Here is a 14196-nt window from a genome sequence, read left to right on the forward strand (position 1 = left end):
CCAGAGAAATGCATGAGTTTAATCCATTTTACTTAATTGGATTGATATTACTAATAGAATAGCATAAGTATTAATAAAATACCCCTCAGAAAGCCGTAAAACTCACCATTTTGAACCATTTATATTAAAATTCCGCAATTTATTAATCTCACACCTACCGCTTATCCTGGTGAGTATTACACACCCCAAAACACCCCAGTATTAGTTGCACCTAAACCCCCCTAGCCTTAATTCCTGGCTGCACCCCTGCCCTCCGCTGGGTACGCCCATGTCTACAGGCCCTTCCCTCATGACGGAAAAATCCCTCACAGAGCAATGCTAGGGTTGAGCAAACCAGGCCATCAAGCGTGAGGGGCCAACCTGATAACAGGCAACTTAGGAGGTAAGTAACGACACACATCTCGGGCAGAGTAAATAATCATGACAATAATTTCAACTCTTTAGGCGTTTATTCGAGACCAAGTGAAGGCTTTGGGTGAACCACTTGGCTACAAGGATAGAACTCTTCTGAGCCTACAACTCTCTATGTCCGCAAAATACATCAATTATTGCCAAGTTTTAGTTACAACTACATCAACTTTTGATTTCAGAGGCAATTCTAAAAATTGAGGCTATGTTTGAATTTCACAATTTTTAATACTCTGAAAGAGAGGCATGCATGGCCGTGTGATAAAATGGGATGCCATAGATAAGCCTATACATGGTATCACATTATTTGTTCATGTACCAAAAATGACCCTGGGAAAGAACACAAAATGAGTAAATCATCGTAAAAACCACAAGTGTGCCAAGCAAAAATAGAGACCAATCTATTCATAATAGAGGCCAAAACTAGCATGAAAAAATATCTTTGTAATAAATTGTAGAATGCAGCAGGTTTATGCATGGGCTGGATTGAGAGAGGGTCATTTATCTTGGGCATGAATTCTACCTTTACAGGGGCCATAAAATTAAAAAGAGAAAATTCATTAAAAGCAGCAATGCACAATATTTGAAAAGGCTACCATGATTCCAACAAAATCAACTTCTTAGATTCAGTCATATGAATGGATGATGTAAAATTTTCAGCCACTCATCTAAGAATTCTATACACACAAAATTCATATAATAAGGGAATTTAATCATTCCTTGTATATTCATAAATAAGCCCTCTCTCTATCGCTTGCCATAATTACCATTGGCACATTTCCAAGCACGACTGATGGGATATTTTTTTTGCTGCAACTACAACATAAATACCATTTCTACTTACAAATCACCTATCTATACATAACTTATGACAAACAGAAACCATAATATCCATTTCAAAACATTCTTTCAATGATCTTACACTTGATATACCAGCAAAATACAACAATAAATCTTCATCCGTGATAGGAGATACAAAGGCCCCAACACCAACAAGAAAAGCACAGCAAACCAATGTCTTTTTTTCCTGTAGGACTGACGTGTTAACAGTGATTAAAAGAGTGCCTCCGTAAAGGCATCAAAGCCAGTATGTACCTCTCTTTGAGCTTTTGTACCTCATTATTAAACAAGAAACTAATTCCTCAAGTACACATTATGAACTTCTATAAAAATCTTTTTTAATATAAAAGGATCTTGCATAAAAGGGTATTCACCGTAAATAGAATAACCTACTGCTAATAACAAGTTAATAAAATGTAATTTAAAAGGATCAACAGTTTGGCACGCACATTTCAATGATGTAACATGTTTTTGTACATCTAAACCCTAATCACAGAGTGTAACTCCACCTCCTACTACAGTACATTATACATTCATGGAGCTGAGTTCAAATGAGTCTGTATTGCTCTTATTTTAGAGTTAACATTCTTTCCCAGATAAAATAGTTATCTATGCTTAACTCTATCACTTCTCCTAGGAAATTAAATATTTATGCTTTGTAAGAATACAGTAACAAATACTAAATTAAATTACTGCCTTTACTTCTTGTGGAAGAGAATCATAGGTTGAACAAGATAACTTCAGCAAGAAACTTCACCTAACACTTGCAATGAACTTGGAAGTCAACCCGGGCCCTCACAAAACCTTCAAGGTCATGAAAAGGCACCAGAGCACGCTGAACATAGTTTCACTACCTATGTTCCCCATGGTAGGAAAAGGTTTTTCTTTTCAAAAGATAGCTAAGGAAGAACAGCATATCACATGAGAAGTAATGGAAAAATATACATATTTTCTTATCTACCTCTCTTACTATCATATTGAATCACAGAGGAAGGTAAAACATTTCATAAGTCACTGGCATTTACAAATATGTAAATTTGTACATTAAAACTTCCTCACTACTTTCACGAAGGGAACTTTTGGCATATTACTGAAAACAGTAGTAAAAATATACTACGAAACTTTACAATAATTCCATGACAAATAGAAAAGGGTAAGATCCATTCCTAAATGTATGGAAATGTCTGAATGAATTTAAAAAAAAGCCATTCTCAACAACAGTTAAAATATTCCAAGACATATGTGTACTTAACTCCAAGGCAAAAATGACTGAGTACTCATTATTGAAACGATATCATTGCTCCAAAAAATTCTTTTGCCGCGATACACCATAAAAATCATATAATACCAAGACTCCCTCAAACTTTAGTATTCAAAGCCATTAAGCATGTAATAAAAGTTTGAGCAGCTTCATACCATATTCACTACATACAATTGAATACTTAATAGAAGAAGTATGTACCAGTATGGCCTCGTTTGGCATCAAACCCTTGAGACAGCCACTGCCAAAGCGTTGGCTCAGAAGCAGAAGGAAGCCCTTTCCCGTCATTCAAATACAGCCACATAACAAACGCCCCCTCAGCCAAAGACTTGAGAAGGCAAGAAAACTAGTGTTCCAGTGACGGAAGAATTCGATAGACATAGTTTAGACGTATGTATATGCAGACTATTTCCAGGCAACTCGCAACGTGTACTACCTCCTCTTCGCCCTCAACTCTCCCCTCGCCCTGCCCCGCTGTTTCCGCTTCAAGCCGACCACCCTGCCGCTCCTGACGATGCTCTCGCTCCCTCCCGAGGGTACCACGCTCGCACCCTCCCGGCGCACCTTTGCCGAGAGGTCAACGGGAACGTGCTGCTGCGCCCTACGCCGACGCTGCAGTCCTTCCGTGCGGATGCCTGCTAGATTGAGCAAGGCATCTGCCCCCTCCGCAATCTTGCGCTGCTCCTCCAGGTCACACTCCGCCATGCCTGCAGGCTGCATCATGCTGCATGACAAACAGAGGGAGGCATCATAGCAAAAATCATCCAATCACTCCACATCATGTAATCCTCTCGCCTAGTCATAAAAATTATGCAAAGAATGTAAGCTTGTTGATGAAAAAATGGAGTATGGAGAGCACCAAAAGAGCACAATTGCCTTCAAGGACTTAAGAAAGACTCTCCTCTACAAAGTCTTATCCTTGACAACTGTTGAGCAATTGATAAGAATGCTGCTGTTAATTAGTGCTCTTAAAATAAACAACAAAAGTGAAAGGGCTATGGATGAATCTTTTCACACATTCATGCAGGTGGCTACAATAATCTTGTGGGTTCAAAATTTCTTCCGTTTCTCTTCCCATCATCCTCAACAAACACAAAGTGGACCACTAACAATTTAGAGACACAAAAGTTCAAGACACAATAAGCACAAACATGCTGCCCCATGATGATGTATGAATGACAGCACAAACTATCTTGTCCTCCAAAGCTAACTAAACCACACAAGGTAAGAAGATACCTTGGTGGTTCAAGTGGTAGACAGTTGTTGCAGTCAGGATATCTGGGTCAGAATCCAGGTCAAAGGAAATGATTTGTCCTCTGCACAATGTTTGCGCTTTCAGTGCATTGTTGTGGTTGACTCTCTAAATGTCAACAACTGCATTATGGTTCTGGATATTGAACACATGATGAAGAGAAATGTTCACTATTATTATCCAATAATCATTGGGGAACATGTGATGGTTTCCATTAGTGATGGGTCGATTCCAAAATTTTATCGATTCCGATCCCGATTCCGATTCTGACATTTCGATTCCGATTCTACCGATACCGATTCCATCGATTCTGATGCCATAGGCTCCAAGAAAAATATCACTTAATTCCAGGCAACAAGAAAACTACTTTTAAAAATATTACTCTGTGAAAGAGTCAGTTGGCAAAGGAATCTTTCATATCATTAATATGTAATTAAAATATAATAGCTAAATTTCAAAACAGAACATGCCTGAAAAGTGGTGTTACATGATAGGTATTACTTTATATATATCCAAACTACAAGGGAGAGCCCTGAGTATAGTAATTTTCATAGCTGTAATAAAGATTACATACTACGTATATGAATCATGTAATATTTGGCCCTTTCAAATTCTCAAGCAGAAAATCCAATTATTCTACATGCTCAGCCAGCAGGTTTTGACGTCTCCATGTTACAGTATTACTGCCTGCAGAAAATTGCCTTTTGCTACACATGTGTGTTATTGGGCAAGTACTTTCCCACCAAAATTGCAAGATTTCGGAGACTTTGGAATTTTTATTAAAAATTATATCAACGATTTGTTGGATCTTGAATCTTAATGGAATTCAAGTGGACGAAGCGAACAACTATAGAACTAAACTTTAGTTTTGTGGAGCCAAAAAAAATGCTATACTTCTCACGTCATTGAATCAACCTTTAAATCTCTTGCTTTTTTAAGTTCAAGAAAGAAACTAAACGCTACAAATGAATATTACATCGGACGGACGCAGTAATAGAAAAGGCTAAAAGAGCCTTGTGGTGTGAAAACTTCCCCTACCGCGCGACTCACCTCGGCGAGAGTGGAAAGGGAAAAAGGGTATCGCTTGTTGCCTTTCACGGAAACAGTTCATTTTTCTCTCTCTTAAGCATGCTGACTTAATCTCTTCACTTTACTTCAATACCCGAGGCATATTTCTTACGCGCGGGATGGTTCCGAAAAATATCCAATCCTTAGTATTTTCACTCGAGTAATGCGCTAAATGGTCTAGTCGATCTATACATAATCCTTTTTAACATCCTCAGTTTAGTGTTTTAAGTCAATGAAGACGATTATCCATGCTTTAAATGACGATTTTCAGGACTAATGTTTTAAAAAACTTGAAAAATCGGCCTCAGTTACCGAGCCTCAGAGGTCCGCGGCGTGTAGGTCAGCCTTGACACGCGATTGAAAAATCGCTCTTATTTCCTTCGTCGCAAACTTTTTTTTCAAGACTTCTACTTAGTACTCTTTAGAAATCTCTACTTAATATTGTAGTTCAAATTTTCCGAGTTATATTTTTCGTAAACGAAAGATAATGTCTACGTAATGTCAAATTTCAAGTGAAAAACGGGTCGGCCATTTTGCGTTGTAAAACCAGACAGATGAGAGCCAGAATCTTCAAAAGTCATTGAAAGTATAGGCAAAGCACCAGATCAAAGGAATATTGCGTTTTTTATTCAACAAAACTCATACCAACGCAAAACCACTGGGATAAATTCAAAGATTTTTTGAGGAAAAACGATATCTCGTGTGGCATTGAAAAATTGGTCATGTTTGGGCCTCTGTATCTCACTAAAGGTTCGCATTTATGTAAAATAGCATATAAATCAATATTTGGTAATGATTTATGAGTATTTACGCTGAGTTTCAAGTCTCTATCCCCAAAAAGGTCATTTTGGACTTTATTATAGCTTTTTCCGATTTCGGACCAGTGTGCGCGGGGTAGGAAGACGATCGGCCGCCGCGGCTGGCGTAAAGGTATTCGGCGCCCACGTCAACAACAACAATAGTGTATTCGGCAAGCTGAAACCACTGAAACTACCAGGCCAAGGCATTAGAATGACTTATCGGCTTTAAAAACTGCATTATAACATGAGTTTCATGATAGATCGGCAGTTTGCTGGACCTACTAGCCTCGAATGCTCTGTAACCTTAACTATTCGACTCGACATCCGTAATGCTACTCGAAACGCTCGAGTCGAGTACCAACTACTCGATCGACTTGAATTTTCGAGTACTCGCACATCCCAAGAAGATATGTGTTTTGTTATTACGGTTACGTGGCGCGAAAATTCAAATGACTATTGGAAATGCGGTCGTATATTTTGTTGTTTGAAGTACTGCTGGAATCGGAATCGATTTTTCGCCTTGGCAAGTACTCGTTTTCGATTCCGGTTCTTGGCCGAGAATCGAGGAATCGAAGAATCGAGGAATCGAAGAATCGAGGAATCGAAGAATCGAGGAATCGAACCGACCCATCACTAGTTTCCATAAATTTGCACAATTAGGGGGAAGAGGAGAGACCCACCTGTCGTCATCACCATCATCAGATGCCTCAGAGAAGGCCTCGTCTGGTGACACGGAAGACACCACTGCGCCCACGCTCCACCTGGGACGCTCCACACCTGGCGCCTGCCGCCCTGCACTGTACGTGTGGTCCTCACTCGGGAAGGATGTGATCACTGGGAATAACTAAGGAAAAGGAATATGGTATGAGCAACACTGCTGAGACAATTTGCTCTGTGTGTTCACCCCGAATGAGACAGCAACATGGGGAGGGGTAGCTAAGTACCGTATATCTCCGAATATAGTCCCCCTCTGAATATAGTCCCCCCCCTAATTTTGAGACCCCAGTTTTGGGAAAAAATTTTACATACAAAGGAAGGCAGTTTTTCTGTGGTTAGCAAGTTAAGATTCTAGAGTCAATAAAAACTATTTTTTTCTGTGAATAATAAGAACAAATCTGTATACACATTTTCCATCACAACAAAATAACTATTCCTAAAATATGTTGTTATCCATTGCATGTATCAGTAATTTATAGTTCCTTAACCAGATGTAATGAAGAAATGAGAAAATTTTTCAACCATCCAAGGCTATTGTATTTTTTTAAACATTCACAAATTATTAATATTTTTGATTTCCAAATGACTACAGACAATGTAAATATATAAGCTTTAACATAAATCCCATAAAGAGTATTGCATTTGGCCCTGAAACTTCCTTAGACCCAGTGTAACACACCCATCAAGTCATGTCAAATCCAAGTGACTAGAAGAATTTAGGAAATCTAAATAAAATTGTGTTAAATAAATTATAAATATTATAAAAATATTGCCATCTAATGCCTGCTAAGCAAAATAATTAAACTACAGGACTTACAAATATCAAAGTAATAAAATTAAGAAATAAACTTTTTCCAACAAACATAAACACTGAAAAAATATATTATCAATTTTCAATGCCTCGTTCGAATCATCGCATAAGTTACACAAAGAGTTTCTGCTCTGCATTTGCGCACAAATTCGACGATATTTTCCTCTAATTCTATGAATCTGCCGCATCGAGACCCCCGAAATGACTTCCGCGATGCATTAGCGCTTTGCAATCTTTCCAAAGACTTTCTTTCCACGCCAAATTTTTCAGCCGTCATATGAATACTATGATTTACGGCGCATTCTGCAACGGCAATTTTTAAATTGGCATCGAAACTCCGTCTTTGATGGCTTCTAATCTGCCGCAGGATTGATCCTCATCTTTCTACTTGATCCATCACCTCATTGTTGAACGTAAAATTATTTTTAATAAAGAAAATATCGCGGAAATAATTGCAAAATATTATGTGACGTAATTTATCGATCCTACTTACCCTGGCGAATTGAAGATATTCCTCCATAAATTGATCGCACTTTCGATGCTGAGTCGCTGGATTTCGATCAAATGCAGGAATGCCGGCGCTTCTGGTTTAAAGCAGTTGATTATTGCGCCTTTTCAGAAACAAATGCATAACTATTGCGCATTCTTGTTCTGTGAAGGCGGTAAAGGCAGTGGTTGTAAACACGAACCGCACGGGCACATGGACATATAGTAGCTACGGCCGCAATGAAATGTGAAATCGTCACGAAAGGTTTACTTTATGCTTATTTTTCGCAACGATTTAAATCGTGTTACTATTAAATGAGCGACGGGTACATATACTATTGATTCAATTCTAGTGTTCGATTAGTGCGATAGTGTGTGTTTAGTTTTGATTTTAATTATTTATTGTTTTGCGTCATAAAGTGATCAGTGTCGATTGAATTATTCTAACAATACTTTTCCAAGAAAAATTAACGGCTACCCGATGGATTCCGTGAAAACGCGTATTCTATATGCTATTTGAATCGGAAGAATCGTATCTTTACAACAATTTTGGAAAAAATTGTCTTAATTTCCGGTACAACGTGGCAGTATTTACTCATATCTTCGATTATAATCCTCATAAATATACTCAAATAGAAAGACTACGAGAACATTAGCCATTATGCCGTTATTTATAACTTAATGATCACCTTTAGTATGCTAAATTGGATTACACTCGATTATAGTCCCCCCCCCTTACTTTTCCTCGGCCATTTTTGGAAAAAAAGGGGGGACTATATTCGGAGATATACGGTATTAAAGATGCAAATTTGATGCAATTAAAAGAGGATGAGCAGTAGACGCATCTGCAAGTCTGACCTCATGTCTAACGCGAGAGGAAGTAAACAACCGTCCTCATTAGATAAAAAAATGACAAACCACCAACAAGAAACTTTGGATTGGACTGGGTTTAGAGTTAACTGAAATAGAGCAGAAACAACTTCTTCATAGACCAATTGGCCAACTGAGGCAGGGGGAGCAGTAAATGAACATGACACATTATACATATTCCCATTTCAGATTGGTAAGCATTTCATGGTACATATATACTCACATGTTATTTCATTGCCAATCTTGGCTATAAGCCCTAAATTATTCTACACATACAGGCATCCCCCGAGTTACGTAAGAGATGCGTTCTGGCAGACTCTGCGTAAGTCGAAATTTACGTAAGTCGAACCTTTGCGTTAGTGCTTCAGAGATTGCGATCGGCGCGGTGAAATTCTCAGCGGAGAAATGCGCGGTAAATTCTCGGTGAAGTTTCATTCAATTCACTGCGATATTCATGAACTCTACCGCGTATTCTTACGTTATTAGATACAAAATCGATAAACATTAATATAGTCTGAGAGTTGCATCTCGAGCATTGCCAATCAAAATGCGTAATATTATTCCCAGAGTTGACATCGCGTGGATTCAGGAAAGTGCGGTATCTCAACGCTACATTACTACACTGAATACTTAAATTGATTCATTATGTTATACAGCGATCTAAGGTCCCAAAGAATGCATTGTCTACCTACCTATAATCATTATATCTTCTGCCTTTTATATATTACGTTGATCGATGAATCTGGTGGTTTCACTCTCACAGTTAATACACGTAGGAGTGTCTAGGATTACGAGCAAATAACACACAAAAATACAACAGTAAATTACTATATTCTTAGATGCATTCACACGTACATACACTCATTCTTTCACGCACGGAAACATACTTTCATTCTCTCATATCTCAATAAAATAACGTGAAAATATCGTCATTTGAATATTTACTTCGCTGAAAACATCGAAGAGCATTTCCAAAGCACGAAGCTAATTAAAAGTGAGCTTTTATTCAGCCAACTCAGTCATTAACGTGCAACAACGTTAGTGGTGAAAAGCTTTCAATGATGCAATATTCATTTACAGTTGCACACAATATGAGAGAACGAGAAAATGCAGCTTAATAAAATTTTCCGCCAGAAGCATGTAAACAATTACGCAATTAGTATCATGTGTCAACTTTTTCTTAACTTTTTCGCGGCGTTCATTGCCAACACTCAAATTTCAATGCCGTTACGTGGTTACTAAACATTTCTTTTCCGCGTTAAAGATTTCTGCTAGAAATTCATTTTCTTTTAATTCCATAGATTTCCAAACTTAAGGATACAATTTTAAAATCGTTGAAAGTCTGAGTTCGGGTGTGCATGCTGTATAACAAGTTGTATCGTACAGGAATGAGCGCAACCACATCCATCGCTAGAACTGCAAATTTTCACGTTGATTGTTGGCTTGGGATTTATAAGCGATTTTTCTACATAAATTAATGAAAATTCTTTCGAGGAATGACAAAAATGGGTCACTTTGTTATTTGTAGCATGTAAAAAACTCGATAACTATTCGATATTTTTTCTACCATAGGTTGTACGAGCGAATATATATTTCTTCCTGCTCGCATTCGAAAATTAACGTAATCATTTTAAATACGGTTATCGCTTACGTAAGTACGGATTTACGTAAGTCGAGACATACGTAACTCGGGGGATGCCTGTACATTCATAACTAAATTTACAATCAGACCATAAAAATCACGCCAAAATATGAAGTATTTCAAGATACTACATAAATTATGTGATTTTTCTAAAAACAAACCATCATAAAAGTTTGTAAATAGCTAAAAAAAAATCATTAAATTCCAAAATATGATCCCATACACTTTGTAATAATGAGAGTCTACCATAGACCAAGATTCCACAGGCGAAACCGGCAAGAGTGATATATTAAAAATAAAGGAACTGAAATGAATGACTTATACCTGACTAGTATTTGAAGTTTTGTCCACGGCCTTATTAGAAGAGCACCCTTTGGAGTATTGCTTCGAATTGTCCACTTCACCTTGAGGCTTCCTGTCTGTAATTAAAGATAATGAAAATAAGATTTGCATGTCACCAAAATACCATACATACTAATCTAACAAAATCAAGATGAAAGTAAATTTTTCTACACATTCTATGAAGAAAATAAAAGCACCAAAGTAGAGTTTAACGCATTCAATGCAGGAAGTAAATTATGAGCTCCTCTATAACCAGGAACAATTTGTTAAGGGTTTTTGATAGCTCGGGATCATTTCTTAACACTGTAGAAGATTGATTATTTACAATGTGTGGGACCAGACACATTCCGGATAAACAATATTTCCAGTGAAAAATCAGTTACCTGGATGTAGGCAACAATGAAAATATTTTTTGGAACATGCGTAGGCGTTGTATATAAAAGACATCATTATAATCCTTCTTCATGATGGTTGGAGCACAATAAATGAAAAAGTACTAGTTCTAAATGGACTAGTTCTCACTGGATTAGCCCAGCTCTGAGACAGCAATTATACCACTTAGATAAGCATTTTATGCAACTTCAAAAAATATATACTTTGAAAAACTCCCGAAAACTTTCCGTTGTTTTGATCATTCAGTTATTTAGATTTCCTCATTATCGATCTTCTACTATATTCTCCATTTTCAGAAAAAGGTCCACATGTTATCCTGCTACTACTCCACAACTGATAGCATACGAAAATTTTTATCTGGTTATGAGCTTTTTTTCAGCCCAATCACCTGATCATCAAGCACAAGAATAGCAGATGAGTGTGCTGTTTTGAATGCAACCAGCCCTCTAACCTCTGCTCGAAAAGAGTACATGCGGTCCGTGCTTGAGGGCTAGCATCGCCGTGGCAGCTGCAGCATCATCCAGAGAGTCGCCATGGCACGCCCCCTCCCCTCCCTTGTGCCTTCGCCGAGCTGGCACGTCAACAGGCTCCTTGGCTGACACCGCAGCTGCCAGCCTGCGACTCAGCAATGGGAAGAGCTCAGGGTCAGGCACGTTGCAATTGGAGCGGATACCCGAGAGGACTACATAATCCTCCCTTTGCGGACTGTCAAGACAAGAGACATTCATAGTATTTATTACTTGTCCCACAAATGTCTAGCAAACACTTCCTAGGAGCTAAGTGGCCTTAATAGCACTGTTTAATGGGATGATGAAGATGAAATAAATGAATACCAAATGTTCAAGCCCATTTCAGTTACATTTCACTATGGTAAGGGATCTTTGGAATGGACAAACAAAATCAAATCATCTCCTCCAAAAGTTGCTGATATCATTGTATTCTACCGTATTTGTCTGAATATAGACCCCTCCTTTTTTCCAAAAATGCCCATGGTAAAAGTAAAGGGGGGACTATATTCAAACACATTTTTTTTTATTTTTCCTAAAACTCAAGCCTCAAATTTAGTGGGGGGAGTATATTCAGAGGGGGACTATATTTGGAGAAATACGGTATGTGCCTCACTTCCAAAAAAACTGCACCTGAGTGTCCATTGCATTGTAGCCCTATTGCTCAAAGAATGACATGAGGTTCCTGTGGTGATTGTCCACGTCATAAGAAGCTTTCCAGTCTACTTTCATGAACTATCGATCAAATAATGAATGGGTAACCTTTGCCGCACATATAAAGTAGTGCTCAGCCGCCGAGATTTCACACCAACCCAGATGGAGCTGGACTGCTCCAATATGGCATCACACCAGACAGTCCTGCATACGCCTACTCACCTTCTTAAAGCATGGGATAATTTTTGCATATTTCATGGTTGGCCCAAAAGATACTCCATGCCAGCCGAGTGGGACGTCACTCAGTGATGTCTTGAGATTAGGATAGTGTGTTTGTCTCTATCACAACTCTCCGTATGTGGTGACGAGTGGAAAGAAAGACACATACCACTTGCAATTACTTCATCTCTGCCGTTTCCTCTCACACAAGTGAAATGTGCAAATGGAAAAATACGAATTACATATTATCAGAAATGCATTACGTTAGGACCCATACTTTATACGTTGCATAGGTAACCGACTTCATCCCACAGAAATATAACATTAACCATGATATTGTTGGTGTTCAGTTATGTTATAACCATAACTTTACTCGTCCTTTGAGCTCTTCTTCAAAGACCCTCCAAACAAATACCTGGGCCCAAACGTAGCGCTCAACTGACAACTCCATTCAGTGAGGGCAACAATACGTGACGTAATTGTCTGCTTCCATGCTCGGCATTTCTTTGAGAAGAAGGATATTTCCTAGGAAAAATATGTACGGTGCATTCCAGTAGAATGTTGAAAAATAATGGTTTTCACATTCAGAGAGTAAAATGTTAGATTTCAACATTGTCTGCTGAACTAATTCAGAACTTATCATTGAAAAAACAATGTCTGTTTGTAAAAGGAGGAGGGGCTTCATGCTATTGTGAAAATCTAATTTTTGCAAAAATTGGTTACTATCTGGTTCTTATATTTAGGCCTTCAGTTCCAGAAACATGTGTGCCATCTTCACATAGAGTGATCTCACAGTGCTCTTGAGAGAAGGGATTCACAGAAGCGGCAGGCTTCATTTTCATTTCAGGTTGTCATTAGAGCTCCCAATTGGAAACGTATGTAAAGCACAATTGACATGCTTAAATTAACATGCTTACATAGTGATGTCACGGAACCAATCACAGGAGAAGTAATTCGGTGAGTTATTTGAGGCATTTTTCATAATTAACCAATGATAATTACTCATAGCTTTTGAAAATTATTCAATGACACTATAAGACTTGATTAAGAACCGACAAAATATTAAAACTGACTCATCCTTAGTTTAAAAATCTTAACCTTTCAACTAGGAACTCATCATCATTGGCATCTTTTAAGAGGAGGCTACACAAAGCACTTTTCACTTCACAACTAGCTGGTAAATATACATTACACTGAGCAGCGCCAACGACAAAGTGATATATATCACTGAATGTTTATGCATATACATGTTATATTTTATACCTTAATTGCATGCGTAATATTTGTGTATACTTTGTACCTCATTGACTATGTTGTATTTTACAAATAACACGACTTTAGCTTTCACTCAGTAGGTTTTCGCAGGTTTTTCACGCCCCCCTTCTTGTGTGGGCGTTTTCCTGCAGTGGGTTTTTTTTTGCTGAAGGATACTTCACCCTTATTCTCATGTTTTTTCCCACAAACAGAAATCTTTTTTCCACAAAATTTTCACATACAGTTGTTCATATTTTTAACATTTCACAAATATTGTATATTGTATATCCTTTGTGTTGTAAACGTTTGTCTATTTTTTAAAAATATGTTTGCATTGATGCTATGGAGGGGTTAGGTGGAAGAGTGGACTTCTTAGTCTCAACCTCGCCCGAATAAAGGCATTTTATTATTATTATTACATTACAAATAACTATCATGAAAAAGGATTTGATGAGAGTAGAGAGAGGGTGGAACTTGCAAAAATACCAGCACTGCAGTGACAGCGCATGCTTCACTCACCTTGTGACAGTAAGTCCATTTGAGGAGGAGTTCCGCTGTAGATGTGTGGGCTGGCATGGAGCCTTGCTGAGGGCCTGAAGCAGGTTGGGCCGGAAGATGTCATCCACCATCCATAGCGATCCCTTGCCCAGGTTCTGAAAGCAGAGACCCCAAC

General features: G+C 38.2%; 1 protein-coding gene across 1 annotated transcript in view; it reads right to left on the bottom strand.

The window, feature by feature from the left end:
• Positions 1–430: 430 nt before the first annotated feature.
• The window catches only part of LOC124154649 (forkhead box protein N2-like), a 33672-nt gene continuing 19906 nt past the window's right edge, over positions 431–14196 (bottom strand). The window contains exons 6-10 of the mRNA XM_046528504.1: positions 14043–14176; positions 11342–11595; positions 10480–10574; positions 6310–6473; positions 431–3233 (exon numbers count right to left, since the gene is read on the bottom strand). Coding sequence (XP_046384460.1) covers positions 2942–3233; positions 6310–6473; positions 10480–10574; positions 11342–11595; positions 14043–14176 — 939 coding nt within the window. The 3' untranslated portion in view covers positions 431–2941. The remainder of the gene's footprint in view (positions 3234–6309; positions 6474–10479; positions 10575–11341; positions 11596–14042; positions 14177–14196) is intronic.

The sequence above is a fragment of the Ischnura elegans genome, chromosome 2 (assembly GCF_921293095.1).
Source record: "Ischnura elegans chromosome 2, ioIscEleg1.1, whole genome shotgun sequence".
Classification (NCBI taxonomy): Eukaryota; Metazoa; Arthropoda; class Insecta; order Odonata; family Coenagrionidae; genus Ischnura; species Ischnura elegans.